The sequence below is a fragment of the Microcebus murinus genome, chromosome 17 (genome assembly GCF_040939455.1).
Source record: "Microcebus murinus isolate Inina chromosome 17, M.murinus_Inina_mat1.0, whole genome shotgun sequence".
NCBI lineage: Eukaryota > Metazoa > Chordata > Mammalia > Primates > Cheirogaleidae > Microcebus > Microcebus murinus.
This window is the reverse complement of record NC_134120.1, coordinates 4,357,020-4,376,010: the sequence shown is the minus strand read 5'-3', so window position 1 is coordinate 4,376,010 and position 18,991 is coordinate 4,357,020. Positions and strand designations below refer to the sequence as shown.

Genomic DNA, 18,991 nt, shown 5'->3' with positions numbered 1-18,991 from the left:
GGAGTACTACTCACCCATAAAAAACAATAGCACCTCTTGTATTTTCCTGGATAGAGCTGGAGCCCATTCTACTAAGTGAAGTATCACAAGAATGGAAAAACAAGCACCACCACTCATCACCAAATTGGTATTAATTGATCAACACTTAAGTGCACATATAGTAGTAACATTCATCAGGTGTCAGGCAGATGAGGGGGAAGGGATGGGTATATACACACCTAATGGGTGTGGTGCGCACTGTCTGGGTAATGGACACACTTGTAGCTCTGACTCGGGTGGGACTAAGGCAATATATGTGACCTAAACATTTGTACCCCCATAATATTCTGAAATTTAAAAAAACACATAAAAGAAAAATGTGCAAAACTAGCAGGAAGAAAATCCTGAAACACTCCTAAAAGACATAAAAGTATTTTTTTAACAAGTCGAAAACATTCCACATTCTTGGAGGGACAATTCAACAACAAAGAAGTCAATTCACTGCAGATTAATATATATGTTTGATCTCATTCTAACAGAAAATACCAAGAAGCACTGGAAAACCTAGAAATCTTCCTGAGCTAAGAAATAAAGACAAAGACTAGCGTGTATCTAAAGGGCTCAGAAGCCAGCTTGAAGTAGATCCCACAGACCAAACTGGGGACAATTTTAGCTTCAAAAAGAATAATTTCTGTACCTGATTATAAATTATTGAATAAATAACTATCCAAGAGTCCAAAGTGACACTAAACAAGAAAGAGAAAGGGAGAAAAGAAACGGAGAAACAGGAAAGAAAAGGAGCACTCGAAAAATCATTTCCACCACCGGAGGCAACTATTACCATCAATTTATTAATCTGAAAATTGGTGGTTAAAAGGAAAAGAATTAAGTATTTGTCATGTCTTCATAGGATTCGCGCAGGTGATGACAGAAAGTTCTTTACAAAAGCTCAGCCAATAAATATAGAAATGATGACAATTAGAAAAAACGTTTTCTAAATTCAAACAAAAATTTTTTAGATTTAGGCAAAGATCATTAATGGATGTCAAGTTCATTAGGTGAAAGACTTTTGAGGAACAGGGTATTTGGAAAAGAATATTTTACAATGAAGATACCTAGCGGCCACCACCTTAACCAAATGATGAACCTGGCATTACTAAGAGCAAGATAACCTGACATGATATGCTTCTTAGTATGATATACAATGAAGTACCTAGTTTCCCCTGTAAAATATTCCTGCCAAAAATGTTAAACTTGAATCTAAGCAAGTCTTTACCCAAACTACAAGTTTACAGGACACAGAAGAATGGTACCAAGGAAGAAATCATCAGACAAATCTGAGCAGGGGGCATTCTACAATCCTCCTTTTTCTCGCTTGGCCAAAGTCCCCCCCTTTCCTCTGTCTCCCCAGCCTCTGTCTCAGCTCTGTTAAGCGACAAACATGGATGCAGCGCAGACAGAGGAAGGCAGGTTTCTCTGTATTCTCATCCTGGACAGTGCTACCCTGGCCCTGTTGGCAAATTTACCAAATTGCTTTGAGAAAGCAGAGAAGTTTGGGGTGGGGGCGGGGGGGGGGGGCATGGAAAAACAACAAGGAAGTATCAGTAGAAAAGATGAGCAAGACTATACCCAGAGGGTAGAAAGGGACGGAGGGGAGGCAGGGCTAAGCACCAAAGGGATGCCAGCTGAGGAATTCTACCAGTGCTGGAGCCATCCAGGGTCTGGGAGGATAGACCTGCCAACAGAGTCTAAAGTGACCAGTTAGGAGTCCTTAACTCAAACAGAAAAATTGGTTCCCTGACCCCAACCTTTCAATTTCACAATGAAACAAAAATCTAATTAATTTCACCTTTCTTGGTGAAGAGATCATGAAATTTACCACACAGGAAGAAAACCCCACCACTGTGCAGGTCGACATGCAGCTGGTAGCCGTGCAGGCCGTACTCGGGGCTGTCATCCAGGAAGGGGCTGTGAGGAGGCGGCTCGTAGGGGCTGGAAAGCAAACAGCACACACAGATTTGTCAGCACAAGAGACAACACACTTGGATTGAACACACTTTAAAAGAAAAGTTAACATCCATTCAAAGCACTACTTCCTACTAATGCGACTCTATAGGATTCCCAATAGCATGAACTATATTCCCGTAATAGCGTGAACTCAAAGGGACTGCTCCATGTTCCTTTTAGCAACTTCTACAAACACAGGCAGACATGAGTCTGCAGGCAGCACAGACGGCCACAGGTGAACGAGTTCCTGCTCCGAGCGCAGGACGGCAGTGCTACAAAGGCAGCTCTGCCCCTCGGCATTCTTCTCCATGTCCAGAGGACAGAAGTGCTCGGCAGGAAAATGCGCCAAGCAACACATCTCTAGGTTACCATCCTGGGCGGAAGACCCACAGCAAAGATAAATAAAGCTTTATTCAGTAAGAAAAGCCTTACTACATAAGGAGACAAACTCAAAAACATTCAGGAGCTTTTCAGGTAAGAAAAAATTGAGTTCAGGAGAGTCTAAGTCCACAAGGGAAGGGGGAGAGCTGTGGTGAAATGGGAAGCATGTTCCCCACCCAAAGATGTTCAAATTCATTAAAAGTCACAGAGTGTCCAGACCATACAACACTCGTCTGCAGGCCAAAATCAGCCCGAGGGCTATGAGTCTGCACGCCTTGCCAGATATGAAAATTCCCGCAAATGCAATGCAGGGACAGCAGTGGCATCTTATAGTAATGAAGCTATCCTGCCCTATAAACAATATTCTTCTAGGTAGACACCCCTCAACCTGGAATAAGTAAAGCAGATATGTACTCATGAATAATCCAATTATTTTAGCAACAGTAATTATGCCTGCAATTTATTTATTTATAACAGTAATCATGCCTGTTGGCTTGTGTCTATTGATTAAAAACAGAATCTCTCTGCAGCCATTCTCAGGATATTAAGACGGCATCAACTCCTAATCCTTAATATTGACTATACGAAAAATTAATACACCCACAAATACATACGTAGTGGCCGAGCCTAATGAGCTCCTCTCCACAAGGTGATGGAAATGAAGATTTGCCATGACAAAAGCCAGTTCTTCCTTCTTCTGAAAAGTTAATTAAAAAGAATACATTTTTCAACTGAAATATTTTAATTTTTCACAAGGTCATTGTGAAGATTGCAGCACATTCATCTTGCAGATAGATGCAGTTTCTTACAACTATAAGATCTCCACAGTGCTAATGCATTATTACTGCTAATATATTATTACCATCTAATAAGGCTTGTATTTCATATTGACAGCGGGATCACAGTTCACTCAAACACACAGAGCATGCAACACCAGAAGAATTAACATCCTAGCACTTGTGAAATATCAAAACACTGTATTATACATGATGACTGCAAAAGTATACATTATTAGTTCCAGGCCATCTCAAAATCTTTTCACTGGTAAAACCTCCACAGATCCCAGATTAATTCCACAAATACTGAACTTTACTGGCAAAACATTCCTCTATCAAGTAACTGCTTGATTTGGCAAACGCAGTGGGAATAATTACATTCAACTTCTTCACTTGTCCATCAGGTTGAACAGCAGAAAACGTAACTATTCAGGAACTGATCATTTCTCCCCAGATCCACAGCTGACCCTGACTGGTAGAGATGGCCCCAGTGCTAAACCTGAAGGTGCATTCTCCAACAGCCAGGCAGAGGACAACCGATCAACCGGACAGCCCTTGTCACTCTGCAGGCCAGCGCAGACCAAGGAACTCAAGTCATGATGTACACAGCAGGCAAAGTGTGGCCTCACCCACAAGTCACCTTCATACAGAAGGGAAGGAGGGAAGAAAACTGACACCGTAGGTTGAGGGAAGAAAAAGGTAAAAGAGGATGATGCTGAATGAAGCTGCAGGTCTTGATTCTGTCTCGTCATTGCATACAGGTGCACACTCCCAGTCTCAGAATTGAATTTGTGAACTGCTATCTTAAGACATCCATGGACCAAAGCCACAGACTTAAACCTGCATTATACAGTGTACAGAGAGGGACATCCTACTGTGCTACTTTTCACTGAAGTGACCGCCCAGAAAACAGCCCCCAGAGAAGAGACCTAGTCATCAGCCTGATCTGGAGGAACAAGGAGCCTTATGCAGAGAGAAAGGATAACTTCTTAGACATTTTACCCTGAAGGGTAGATTGTACTCAACCAACACCACATCTACAGGATCAGAAACAGGCTTGAGACACTAGCATGTTGAACACACAGTAACAGGTTTTGTCAGAGAAAGGACATGAAAGGAACACAATAAGGAACAGGGGCTGATTGGAAGGGGAAAGGGCAAAGTCCCACAACATTAAAATAATAACATGAACACAACCACGAAGGCAGGAAGAGATGCTCTGTCATCTGAGACAGTAGAACAGCAGAGCAACCTCAATGGCATGGACAGGACTGTTTTCACCAGAAAACGGAGTTGGCAGGGCAGTAAAATGGGATGCAAATACTGAAAGGCCTCAAAGGAGTTCCCATCTGATCTCTTACTGACTGTGAGGGGAAAGGATGCACACACAGGGGCTTGAATCTTACCTTCCACAGCCCCACCAGAAGGCCAGGGCTTAGGCAGAAGATCCGAACGAGTCTGTCCCAGCCAAGCATGGTGGATTCAGTTAAATGGCTCAGATTGTACTTTGTAATTAAAGAATGCCATCGAGGTCTGTGAACATTCATGCCAAAAGAGGAAAGAGAGAAATGAGCTTTTCTATGGGGAGTGTTGCCAGTTCGCCTTAATAGATCTAAAAATACACTTGAAGAGCTTGTTAACAATGTGCTCAACTAAGAGGCACACTGGTGAGGTGGGGACACAAATGCCTGGTACAAACAAAAGGCAAAGTGGATACATTCAAATGTCCCATCCAACTGTTGTTCCTTTCCCTCCCTGTTGCTCTCGCTGTCTTCTGCCCAGCCAGAAGGAAGCTGAAGGATCAGGACAGGGATGAAGTGGCAGAACCATCTTCTGTTCCTTCCCCCAAACCCAGCACAACACTACAGTCTGTTCCTCACCAGTGAGTGGCACAATGCACAAGCAAAGACAAAGTATTCTACATGACATAAAAGCAGGTGGTCTCAGTGGGCTGTCTGAAAGCAGATGTGCCGTTTAAAGCTATTATCAAGGGTAAGTCAGAGATGATGAAAATTGAAACATTAGAAAATAAATTCAAAATCATGAGTGTTTTCATAAAGGAAAGACATTGGGAAATCTATCTTAGTGACTAAGAGTAAATACTCAGATGTGTAAGAAAAGACAACGTTATAAGACTTAAAATCATCTACAATGAAACCTTTTATAAGCACTATACTATAATAGCAGACAAAGGTGTCTGTCATGCCCAGGACCCTAGAGATCACTCAGGAAATTATAAAGGAGACGAGATCTCAATGGTCAATGAATACAACACAGACCAAAATTTCTAAGGAGTTGGCCTCCAGCACCTAATGCACAAGCTGGCAGGCAACAGGTGTTCAAATGTACGTTAAGTATTAAAAAGGATACCAGCTGTGGCACTCTTTCAAATAAAAGAGCGGCTGTAAGGCATCAAAACTAAATCCCCAGCTACCAAAACACCCTAGTCCCATGTTCAACTTTTCAAAAGAACTTTTCGTGCTGAGAAACACAACTGGGTAAGGAGAGGTGGTCGGTGAGCATGTGTGTGATGTATAAACTAAAAATAAACTCAGTGCATATAGAATATACTTGGAGGAGGATGAACATAGGGGTAAGAACCTAACTGTGGACTCGGGGAAACCTCAGCTCCAAACTACAGTGACTCCACGCCACCACAGACTGTTTCTTTGTGTGTGAAAAGATCACTGGCCTCCTCAGAGGGACGAGAGCATTACAACGCACAGCAGGTGCCCAATAAACGGTGGTCGTGGATAGTATCACTATTAATGTGGACGGAGGGTAAGGACATGAAAAATCCTCTTCCCTCACTCTTCAATGTGTCCAAAGCTGGAACACACTCCTGGCCGTAGAGGTGTTTCAGTCCACCCTGAGGAGGACTTTCAGTCCTCACGTGCTGGGCTTACAGGCCGCTGCAGAGAAACTAAGGCTGACATTTCCCCGACAGTTATCGCACACTGGAGGAGGACAGCATAAACTACAGAATGGAAAACACTGACAAGCAAGAAAATTTAGAGGCTGACTAGAAAAGTATATATAAATTACAGACAAATTCAAATTGCAAATTACACCAATAAGGCTTTCACTGTTCTTGAAAAAACTCTCCTAGAGGAAACAAAAGGACCCACATAAAAACCACAAAATCTCTTCCTGGCTGTCACACAAATGCACACTAGGATTTATATGCCTGCATGATAAAAGCATTCACTTATAAACTTGTAATAAAAATGCCTATCAAAATAGATTCCTAAAAAAACATTTTGTTTTGTTTATCACCATTTTTCAAAGGCTGGCTGAAGCCCATTGAGTTTTGATGGACATAAATTACATTAAATTAATTTTCCAATGAATTCCAGCATTTGTCACTATGTGGTATCTAGCATTCCTGACCTTGACGACAATTTTCAGGAATATACCATCTCTAACTGAACTTTACAATTCAACATTATCCATTTAACTTAGTCTTTCATGATCATTTTAATTGTTAAGCATTTATCCTAACATCTATAAACATTTCATGATATGCCAAGTAATATACTGTTCAAACTAGTACAGAGTTTGTGGGTTCATTCTCCAAACATAATTTCAAAATGCATAAAACCTATTACATTAGAAAAATCTGGTATCTATCATATTATATCATATGAATTGCAAAGATTTATTCAAATAAAAATACCACTTTAAAAAGATAACTTGTTTCTAAAATATCTTCAGTAATATAATCAGGAAAAATAACTTACAGTTTTTTCATCACAGTATTAAGGATGTTTTGAGAATACAATAAGACCTGGACTTAACAGAACGAAGAGGTCTGAATATTCTCACGTTCACAGCATGGGGAGAGAGCTCAGCGATCAATTGACAACCCTCAGAGCCTGCACCCCAGAGAGGGGCCTCAAACAAGGGGCCCAGTTACAGAGGGGCCACAAAACGCATCTGTATCCAGGGAAACCATGAAAGAACCTGTCCCTCCATGGAGACTGCAGGCACTGATGCCAGCTGTCTCAACACCGTCCACAGCAAGGACAGATGTGAGAAACCAATGGGCGGGACCAGAGCATGCAGGGACGCTAAGAAAAATGACACGGTAAATGCCGCTGGAAAGTCAAACACCAGAGATGGGAGAGGACGTGAAACCAACACTGGGGAAGGCAGATGCCACCTTTGCATTTACAATAAATTTTATTAAAGAAATGACAGCCTGCTCAGGTTTCCATGTCACAATCCAGCTTTTAGGAAAAACACCCAATGACGACTAAAGTGAGCACGAGAGATGTGCTGGGAAAGGCAGGTGCCAGCTGTATAATGAGTGTGGACTCGGCACACAGCCACCTTATGACACAGTAGTACTGAGGGCTCAACAGGCATTAGCAGCGGGATGCACACACATCTGATCTATGCATTTTACAATGGTATCTTTTGATATTTTTCACAGCAGCCACACATACTAAATACTACATCAGCATCATCCCATCTTACAGATGAGAGAATGGAGGCACAGAAAAAGTTACTTGTATAAGGCCACATACCTAGTAAGCTTAAGAGAAAGGCAAAGTAATAATTATGACTTCAAGACCTCATATTCAGACTACAGTTAGCGTACCATTTATTAAAGAAGGAAAATATAATCGTTTTATGTATCTTTCTCTTAAAAATGGTTAAAACTAAAAACCTGAAAAATTTAGCCATCATCCAGGAAATTTTGTTAACTACAATATCTTTCCCCACCATTATAGACAACCAAAATAAAAGGAACCTAAATTTAGACCTAATCAGAAATGTGATAAACCCATTCTTTTCCTATTCTATAGTGCTGCAGAATGATAGAAAAATCTTTAAGATATAGTCAAATTAAAATATAATGGTGGTATTTTTGAACTACAAAAGTAATGCCAACTAATATTTACATACAAGACACTTTCACCCAACAGTTCTACTGAATTAGTACTTACCTATTTTTGGTGGGGGTTTTATACCAGTCCATAAAAACTGGTGTCACACCACACAAGTCTAAGGTTGACAATGACGCTAGACACGGCCAGTCTTTGCCATACCACAGAACAGTAACTGATGTGTCATTTATGGAAAGATCAACATGCTCCATGATATATTCTTTTCCACTTTTTTCTTTCAATATAATTGCCCAACCTAAGCCAGATTTTCTGGAGAAAGAAAAGAAAGCTAAAAATGTTTACCTCATAGCAAAAAAAAAAAAAAAAGCTGAAGCCAATTTTATATATCACTTCTAAAGTGAAAGTCAAAATTCTCAGAACATGCCTGATATAACTTTCATCTCACCAACATTTTTCTCTTTAGACTTTTTCTCCTAACACTCACTGGACATCTATGATGCCCCGGGTATGGCAATACATACATAAGAAAGGGCACCTTGAACATTCTTGCCTTACTAGAGCAGATCACTAGGTTTTATCTGCTTTTCCTAAGAACTTTAGGCTGTATACTATTTATCTCTCAGTATCCTTGGGGGATTGGTTCCAGGACCACCACAAAACCAAAGTCCATGGATGCTCAAGTCCCTAACAATAAAATGGGGCAGTATCTGCATACAACCTAAGGAATCCTCCCTTATACTTTCAAGCCATCTCTGGATTATTTATAATACCTAACACGATGGAAATGCCATGTAAATAGTTGTTACCCTGTATTGCCTTTTTTATTTGTATTATTTTTATTGTTGTGTAGTTTTTTTTTACTGTTTGGATTTTTTTAATATTTTCAATTTGAAGTTGGTTCAGTCTGTGGATGTGGAAGGCTAACGGTACGTGGAATCGGAAAATACTATATATTTTATAGATGCACAAAAACACAAACATATCAGAGACAGTCCCCCACAATCTAAATTGCACATATGTCCTTTATATACAATACTCTGAGCTGACACCATCGTCCTTTTTTGGTTATAAACAGAAACATTTTACAGTGCTGTCAAGCAGCCGATGGCCGCTGCTCAGGAGCACACTGCATACCTGAGGGCCTCTGTGGTCTTCGTCGGAAGGCCTGTGTAAGGGTTGACAGGTTTGAGAACCTGAGCTAGTGTGGCTTTTACAGATGCTATTTGTTTTGTGATATATTCTTTCTTCCAATATCCAGCTTCTTTATCTTCAACTGACAGTACGCTCATAGACACAGCCGTCTCCTCTACTGTATTAACTTTCCAATTAGATTTTTTAGATGGAAAAGCAGTTGAGTAGATTCTGATCCAAATAAAACTGTGGGGGCAGGGGAGAAAAAATATGTTAACTAAGACACATTTTCATGTACCTGTAGTAGCAATATATTAAATAAGAAATGCATAATAATTTTTAAATAGTCCAATTCCATGAATAAGTCAAGCTGAACATCTGTAGCTGTTCATGTGTTAAAGTGAACTGCAGTTAGAGATTGATTGTTTTAGACTCACTAATACCAAAAACATAAAAGTAGGAAAAGCCTGTTTCCCAGGGTCAAGTTTAAAGAGAGAAATCTTATATTATTAATATTTAGGATCATCCAAACCACTGCCTTCCTACATCAATAACTGAATAGGAGGTCTATTACCAAAAAAAAAAAATAGAAAGTATATACAATGTGGTTATTACCTTGTTTTTTTAAAATATATGCATGATTTTTAAAAGATCAGAAAGGATATATACACAAAGTATTATTAATAACAGTGAAAACTGAATTGTACTTTTGCTTCCTATTTTTTAATTTTTCAACAAGGAACATGCATTGCTTTCACAAAGAGAAAAAAGTGAAGGTTATTTATAATGACAACTAACGATGACAATTAACATAAGGTTTTTGAGCACTTACTATGTGTCAAATGTTGTTTAAGCACTTCATATACATTAACTCACTAATCCTCAAAACAGACCCAGTCAGTAGCCACTATTACTGTTCTCATGGTACAGATGATGCAACTGAGGCCCAGGTGCAAAGGGATCTGACCCAGGTCTGTGCACTCACGTGTGTGGGGGAGCTGGGATTTGAATCCACGCAGCCTCAATCAGAGCTCACACTCTTATTCCCTGAGCCTTCAACAACAGAGAATGTCTAAATCTGCTTAAAGGCCTAGTTCCTGCACCATCTGGGCCTATCAAGGTAAAGTGGAGAGAGGTGAAATGTAAAGAAACTAGAAAATCTATAATTTATCAGCTTATCTAAAGATTCTGAGTTCTATCCTTAAATAAAGTGAGAACACTACAGATTTAGACATTTGGTTGACTCCTTCCTTGACGAATGCCTCACTGTACTTTGCTCCGGTGAGCACCTTCATCTCTTATGAGGTCAATAGGAAAGAGACACTTAAAAATTACTCTACATTCATACTACAACTAATTTCAAGAACATGATTCATTATTTCATTTAACGATATGTGTGTGTACATATTGACACAGATGGACAGACAGACATATATTCTTCCGTGCAGGAAACATCTTTTTAAATTGAAAGAAAAGAAAAACCACCCTTGCCAACAAGAGAATGGTATATATCCCCTTCTGAGTATAAAAGTGGTTGATTACAGCTTTAATGAGATCTGAAGGCTGTTTTGAGTTCCTCACTTAAGTGGCAGACATCCATCATCAAAGATGCACTAGATTAGTCATTTCAGAACTTGACTATTCATTAGAGAATTTTAAAAATACAGATTCCAGAGCACTGAATTACAATCTCTAGAAATGCAGGCTAGGGATCCACATTTTTTAAACTTTCCCAGCTGGTTCTGATGAAATCCTCTATGGACAGGCATTTGAGAACCACCATACCAGAAAATATTCCCTGCCCACCATGGTCCAGGATTAAATATAATAATATACGGCTGTCCTTCTGTCATCCTCCATTTCCTTATCTAGTAAACAAAACCACCAGTTAAAACCTGCATTCCAGGCAAGGCATGGTGACTCACACCTATAAACCTAGCACTCTGGGAGGCTGACGTGGGAAGACTCCTTGTACTCAGGAGTTCAAGACCAGCCTGAACAAAAGCAAAACTCCATCTCTACTAAAAATAAATAAATAAAAATTTTTAAAATCTGCATTCCCTCTAATCTTGATGTCTTTCCTAGTTGGTATGTGGGTTCCACATAGGATCAATAGTTGTCTGACCTTTTGATGTTGAAAGAGAGAAGTCCCCTAAAACACCACAATGTTAAGTTGTAGGCCATGACATTCTTACCGGAAGTTAGGAGGATTCCACCATGTCTCCAAGACAAAATTCTGAGTTGCAGGCTAAGACCACAGCGACAAAACCGAAGTGAGCATTTCTCCTCTTTACTCCACAGATGTCTCGTAAGCCCAGGTGGGGGAGGTGACTCCCTCTCCTCTGGCTCCCTGCTTCCAAGGGTACAGCCTCCAAGACAGGATAGTCTTGGCCTCTCTCCTCCCCTTTCACTCTTCCCAAATACATTTGATGGGTGAGTTTGGGAGGAGGAGCTAAGTTTACTTTCACCCCTTCCTCTTCTTCTCTAGGACCTGCCTGACTGCCAGTAGGGAGCACTCATTCTGCTCCACGCAGCCAGGGCCACAGTTAATGTGGGCAGGTCCCTGCAGTGCTGCTGCTTGAGACTGTGTGGACAAGACTGTCTGATTCTGGGACAAACACAGCCAAGTCCTCCTGGCTAACAGAGGGGTTAAAGTTGCATTCCCCAACAGCAATAACAATAACAAGTTTGATCATTTTTGGTACATGCAAAGAATATTCCTTTCTCTAAGAAGACAGATGCAAGTATTTGAAAATATCATGACTACTTAAAGCAACAGACATATTTCTGTGTATCTAAAAATACTCTTGAAATTAATTCTCTTCCATTTTAGAAAATGGTTAAAAGTTCTTAGTAGTTTTCATGACTTCCATCAAACTGTCATCAAAACCTAACAGAGATTTGGTTTGCTTCTTACTTGTCATTGGCCAGATGATAAAGGCGCCTGTTCACACAGCCAATACACAGCAGGCTCACAGCATCCAAGTAGGAAAATATCTTCAGCAAGATTTCCGAAGGCATTCTGAGAGAGGGGGAAAATCAGAAACCCGTGCTCAATCTACAAATTATCCAGAAAAGGACTGGCCGTTCATCTCTAAATAGATGGAAATAAATAGACTCCTCCTGTCTAAGAGTCAAAGTGCACCCTCATCTTCAATTACTTTCTTGATTGAAATTCTCTAGTTATTGTAATTCTCCTGACATAAACTTTATTGGTTTATGTCATGTACGTGAACCCAAATGTACAAAAGCTAATTTCCTCAGCATTTTAATCAAGTCCACACACTATGAATCAACAGGCAGGATTTCACTACCTCTTGTGTGAAAGTATGTATTTTATTTTTCTTTGGTGAGATAAAAGGAAATAAAAGAAAAGGCAGAGAACACTTTCTTAGCTATTAATAAGAAAAACACAGACCCTTCCCCACCCCCGTCGAAAATAAATGTAATGGGAAACGCCAACTCACTTCGCAGCTAACCCATGTCATTCCTGTGTACCCTGCTGAATGCCCTCTCACCTTTGATGGCTTTGGGGCTTCAAGGAAACACCAAGCCCCATAAAGTTTTCTGAAGTGTCTTTTTCGTTTATGTGCCTAAATGTGACATTGAGATGTATTCTCAATATTCCAACTATTTCCATGATCTTAGAATTCTACAAAACACAGTAAGAATCCGAAGATGCTAGAAAGCATCACTAGCATCAGGAAGTCAGGAACAGCCTCTGTGGACCCCTGTGAACCCCTGGTACCAGGGCCAATGAAGAGAGAGCTGCAGTGGGTCGCAGCCGAGAGCCGGGTGAGGGGATCTAGGAAGGAAGTCCGGGGCAGGGGGATCTTGAGCCAGTTTAAAATGGCTTGCCCATACTCTCTACTTGCGATTTTAACAATTTTAAATGTTTTCTTTTATGATGAAAATCAGGTTACCAAATGTTTCACAAGGAAGTAATCAGTCCTAAAATTCTGAAGAGAAAGAATTAAGTGGATCCCCCAAAAAAAGATGGTTAATGCCATACACATGGGACTCGTGTCACTAAGTCCTCCCACTGCTCAAAGCTTCCGGGATAAGAGATATTTAACCAGAGACATTCCGAGAATTTAACGAAAAGCTTTGCCTAATTATCAATCTCTCCCCTAAAGAAATCCCTTACATTGAGTCAATAAATTAAACCCTTTCAATGAGAAAAGGTCTCTAATGCTAGAGATGGCAAAGTTACAAGAAAACACGAGAAAATGTTCATTTTCATGAACATTTGAATTATCCATTGTATATAGTTCTCATATTTTGATTTAACTATTTCACAAAAATTCATAGCAATTATTTTTTAAATCAGTGTAATTCAAAAAAAATTTAGAGTTGGGCTTAAATACCACACTTCAGAAAGGTAACCAACAAATATAAGAATTACTTAACCAGAATAAAACGCTACTCAAGACAGGTTTTTACATTCCTACCCACCAGACGAACATAATAAAAGAGGATCCTCTCTGTGTACTTCTGGCAAAAGAAGAAATTTTAACTTTATAGTTAAAACAGTAGAGATCAAAGACATTCTCAATTATCGTTCATAGGGTTTCCTCAAAGCTGGTACAGTCAATGTCTGCACCCCTATGGGGTTACTTTCTACTGGATTCCAATTACCTCACGTTGCAAGGGGCAGGGATAGGGGATGTGGGAGGAGAGAGAGGAGGAGGAAGGTGGGAGGTAGAACAACCAAAGACATTCAAAATATCAGAACAAGGAAACTCTGCTTCAGACTAATGGGCTCTCCTAAGAAAGTTTAATCTGTGTGTGTTCATTTTCAGTAGTATAGGAATTGAGATATGAACACGTCCTTGCCCCTTTTCCATATCGTGGACCTATTCCAATATTCTTGCATTTGTAATTTCCCCCCCCCCCCATTTCCAATGGAGAATGTGCAGGTGGCCCTACAAAAGCACCTGTGCTCTAGGTGCCCAGTCAGGTCCTCAAGGGTGTTTTGTTTCTGCCTCACCCTTCTGCACCACTCACTTCCACCCAGAAAACACTCCCAGGATCTCACACGCTGAAAGTGTGCTCTTCCTCTGCTGCTCCCCACCCCCAGCCTCCAGCTACCACAGCCTCTCACTGCCAAGCTTCTGGGAAAGAACAAAAAATGTGTCTACACCTGCTGCCTCCACTTCTACGCCTCCCACTTTCTTTTGTTTTTCACATTACAGTGTGAAATATGACACCAAAATATGAAAAGAAGTACCCATCCCATTCCCTTCCACGTACCCGAAACCGCGCTCTCAGGGCCCTGCACCCCCACTGCCCTCTGCCCCGCCCAGCGCTCTGGGCGGCATGGAACCCCCCGCTCCTGTTCCTGCAGCCCTCTCCTCTTCTGGCTCACACAGAGCCCCCCTCCTTGATTTCTTGGCCTCGGGGGTCTTCCCTGGCTGCCTGGTGGTTCTCCCTGTCCCAGGTCCCCGGGCCTGCTCCTGAGCCCCCTCTGCTTTCCTCCACACCAGCCCCGGAGGACCTGCATGGCTGCGAGCCCCGCATGGTCTCACCCTGAACCAGACTGCCATAGCCACTGTCCACCTGGCACCCTCCTCTGCACGTGTCCTACCAACTCAGCTGTGACAAGCAAGTCCAGAGTCATCAACATGACCCCCAATGACCCCCATTCCATCTCTACCAGCAGCACCTCACTCGCACAGCTGCTTAAGCCCACAGTTCTGGGTCCCTACCTGCACAGCTGTTCTGTTCCCCCCAAACATAAAGGTCATTCACAAAGAAGTCATGTCAGTTATGTCTCCAAATACATCTCGCATTTGCCTGTGTCTCTCCATCTCCCCTCCTTCTAGAGCGAACAGGTAAATAAGTAAACAAGATAATTGTAAAAACCAAATGACATGATGCCACACTGTGAATAAGGTGCACACCCCTTACCAGGGCCTGGCAGCCCTGCTGATGGGCCCCTCCTACCTGGATCTTGCAGCATTTGGGGCCCACCTCTGCCCCTGTGCTCTCCCCTTTCTGGCATGCTCCCCTCCAAGCTCGTTCTCCTCAATGTCCAGTTCTCACCTGAACCTCACCTCCTCAGAGAGTCTCTCCTCACCACCCCACCACAAAATTCTGGATTATGGAATCTATTTGTTTTCTTGACAGCATATACCCCAATTTGCTAGGATTTGCTTTAACTTAAATCTTTCTCTCCCCCTAGATCTCAGCTTCATGAGAACACATGTGAGTGGGTCACCATTCTGTCCCAATACCAAGCACAGCATCTGGCGGAGGAGGTCCGCAGGAAGATAACGGATGGGTGAACCAAACGAATGAATATTTGCCCCCTCTCATATCAGATAACTGTATGACAGACTCTCCTCCCAGAGCATAGGGTTTTAAGCTTAAATTACTATTCCTAATTAAATCTATTTTTGGCTTTTAATTTCTTTTTGAAAATACATTAAAGTATGTACACAAAAATAGGTACATTGTTAGCTGAGCCAGTTATGATCTAATATTAAAAGCCCAGAACTTGGAATCAGGCAACTCGTGTCTGAATCATGGTTCGCAATGTGCAGACTCCGTGGGCCTTACTTCCTGCAGTGAGAAAGGTCTCTCTGTAATAATCACAAGCTTTCAGGGCTCCGCACAGCTCTTACCCAATAGCTGGTGCTCCACACATCACTACGGTATGAATCCACAGGCATCTAAGCACCGATTTCAAATAATAGCTTTTTTAAAAAACTTCTACGGATCTTGGTGCTGAGGGTCACAGTCCAGAATCTTGCCACAACAAAATAAGTTCTCCAAATACTAAAAGCCAAGAAATTCAGAGAGCTCTCGAGCTTTTAGGAGAACCCATTTTAATCATTTTTTGCCTTTATCAACTGTAAAGTGAATAATTTTGAAGAACATTTAAATAAAAGGAAAACTCAATTTACTTGTCACTTTCAGAAGTCTCATTTCATAAACTTGTCTCACTAGGAAAGTGGTGACAGGCTCATGACTCACATCAAACTCCCCATGGTGTACATTCTTCCTACATAGCCCTATTCTAAGAGAGCTCAAAATAGCAGCTTGGAACACACAGCATTATAACTTTCTCTAATAACCCCATGCCTAGCACACACACCAGCCCCCACCCCACCCCACCTCCCGCCCCAGGAAGTGACAGTCCGCTTCTGCTGCTCACCTATCCAGGAGCACAGAGCAGCTGGAGGAGGAGCTCCCACGGCGCAGCTCCCCTCTGGGATTCTGCCTCAGAGCAGCAGCACCGCCCGCAGCAGCACATTTGACCTCGGGCTCCTCTCTGAAAATAAAGGTGGGAAATTCAAGGTATATAATTATCAATGAAGTGAATTATCTGTTCCCTTCTACAAAATTCTAAAGGATCCATAAACTTTAAAGGTTACTTGCTGAAAAACTTCATCTCTGCAAAGAAAGGAAGGGGAGGAGGGGAAGGAAGGAAGGAAAAGGGATAGAGGGATGCTGGGACATCCAGCATCCTGGGCAGTAAACAAGGAGACTGGACTTACTCGGATGTGTTTCCACCCTAAGGTCTACTGATACCTGCCCTCATTATATGCTGTCAGAATGCCAAAGAGGTACTATAAAATATATTTAATGGAAACAAAAAGGCTGAAGTTAAATGTATCAACTGGCCAGTTTCCCAATAGAAACTTAATAAGGATAGCATAACAGATTTTTTTAAAAACTTCAAATTAGTGAATTGGAACTGTCAACATAATCTATGACTTTGCTGACCTTTAAGGGATAAGGAAGGGTCCCAACTCTCACTTTGGCAGTTAAGTCACAGCCACAAAGTACCAAATACTCATCCACAAATGTTTTCGCGTTTTGACATCTCATATTCGATGAAATATATTTCAATCGGCTATCTTTTCATTTTGGTGGTACATAAAATAACAGTCCATCTTACAATCAATGTTTCTTTAGATTCAATTAAATAGGTATAATATTTTATGCTATGAGTCCTTCTCAGAGGTTCCTAAGCTTCCATTAAGATCAATCCTCAAAGCCAGTAACGGCAGCTTGGAGGGCACCCCAAACACCCAGCAAGTCACAGAGCCCCACATCTAGACAGCAGCCCACCCAGACAGTGCCTAGTGGATCTGCCCCTTCTCTTGGAAAGGTCTGGAAGCTGCTTCTTTAAGGAAGTACAACACACACATGCTGGTTGCTGACCCACCTCCCACCCAGCAAGCTACTTGAAGAGTAACTACAATCTGAGTCTATGTTATCCATATGCTCAATTTACCAACACCATTACTTCAAATACATACTTGTTCATTGAGAGTTTAACCACCCTCAGTTTTCCATGCCAGGCCAATTCCCCAGATATATCTGGAATAACACTCAAAATGGACTGAGTAATAATAACAGGGAGCAAAACTGAGGTGTCCTAAGAACTTGGAAGGAAGGGGAATTATGAAACCCACACAGAGCGCATCTAACCAGAGGATGCTTCAGAGCACAGCCTGCTATCAGGGGACTCATGCAGTGAAATAAGGGACCTCACCCAAGGCCACATGGTCCCTGGCCACAGGACCACAACCTGCATATGACAGTAAGCAAAACACCTGCCAGCACCTGTCTGCCACACTCAGCAAGCGCATGGGGACAATGCTCTGAGCAACCACAGCACGAGTTCCTCCTCCTTTGACAGATTTTTCTCCTTAGAAACAAGCCCAACCCTGGCACAGGGTAAGCCCTCCATAAATACTAGCTAGCATCTGCACCACTGGCATCTCAGCACAGGAGAGGCTGAAGAAGGTAAACTTTCCCAGACCCTGGAGGGTAATGAATGCACATGCCTCTCCATCCCAGCTTCAGCAAAAGATGCTCGATGTGCTTTTGTCTTACCTGACTTTCTTGCCCATGTTTCCAAGTTAGGCCAGACCAGTGGTTTTCAATCTGTGCTCTACAGAGCAGGAAGGAGAGGGACAGAGAACAGGAAGAGATGCTAATCTGGGAAGTTTTCACAGTGCCCCCTCTCCCTGCAATCAGAGAATTCTACCTGTGTTGTATACTTTTATAGTACTTCTGTTGAAAGTTTTGTTTAAATGAAAGTTTCCACAGGAGAAAACTTTAACTCCATTGACCTGGCCCTAACACAGCAGTCAGAAGTAAAATAAATTTCCTAATTGTATTAGTTTCCAAGGGCTGCCGTAACAAAGTACCACAAACCATGGGGTTTAGAATCACAGAAATGTATTGTTTCATGCCCTAGAAGCCAGACATCCAAACTCAAGGTGTCAGCAAGGCCATGCTTCCTCTAAATATTCTAGCAAAGAATCCGTCCTTATTTCCTCCGGTGGCTGCCAGCAATCCTTGCTGTTCCTTAGCTCATGGAGGCGTTAAGTCCAGTCTCTGCCTCTTCACTCCCTCCATGTGTGTCTATAATGGCTTCTCTTCTTATAAGGACATCATTCATGTCAGATTGAGGGCCATGACCTCATCTTAACTAATTACATCTTCAAAGACCCTATATCCAAATAAAGTCACATCCTAAGGTTCCGAGTGGACATAAATTTGGAGTGGGGATGGGGAAGCATTAGTAAACTAAGTTTATAAAGAATGTACTCTAAAATTACTTAAAAGCATTACTTATTTTTAAATGGTTATTTTTATAAAGTCTACATTGATCTGTATTACATATTCAAAGATAAAATATCTTCAACTGACAAAGGTTTCTAACAGCTAAGCTTTAAGTAAAAGGAATTTCTATTATTTTTCCATCAAATAATAATCTCTCAGGAGTTCCCCACTCTAGAAACATATCCTAAGGTGAGAAAATGTCCCCAGACAGTTCACTCAAAAGTGTCCATCTCAAAGTTGTCTGCACTGGGAAAAACACCAGAAACAGTATCAGGATTG

At 41.5% G+C, this 18,991-nt stretch overlaps 1 protein-coding gene across 2 annotated transcripts in view; it reads right to left on the bottom strand.

The window, feature by feature from the left end:
• The window catches only part of FBXO15 (F-box protein 15), a 77,420-nt gene that overhangs the window by 54,483 nt on the left and 3,946 nt on the right, over window positions 1-18,991 (bottom strand). For both annotated transcript variants that reach the window (XM_075993802.1, XM_075993801.1), the window contains exons 2-8: window positions 16,287-16,403; window positions 12,045-12,149; window positions 9,131-9,373; window positions 8,096-8,305; window positions 4,550-4,676; window positions 2,982-3,064; window positions 1,829-1,971 (exon numbers count right to left, since the gene is read on the bottom strand). In XM_075993802.1, the coding sequence (XP_075849917.1) occupies window positions 1,829-1,971; window positions 2,982-3,064; window positions 4,550-4,676; window positions 8,096-8,305; window positions 9,131-9,373; window positions 12,045-12,149; window positions 16,287-16,403 (1,028 nt within the window). The remainder of the gene's footprint in view (window positions 1-1,828; window positions 1,972-2,981; window positions 3,065-4,549; window positions 4,677-8,095; window positions 8,306-9,130; window positions 9,374-12,044; window positions 12,150-16,286; window positions 16,404-18,991) is intronic.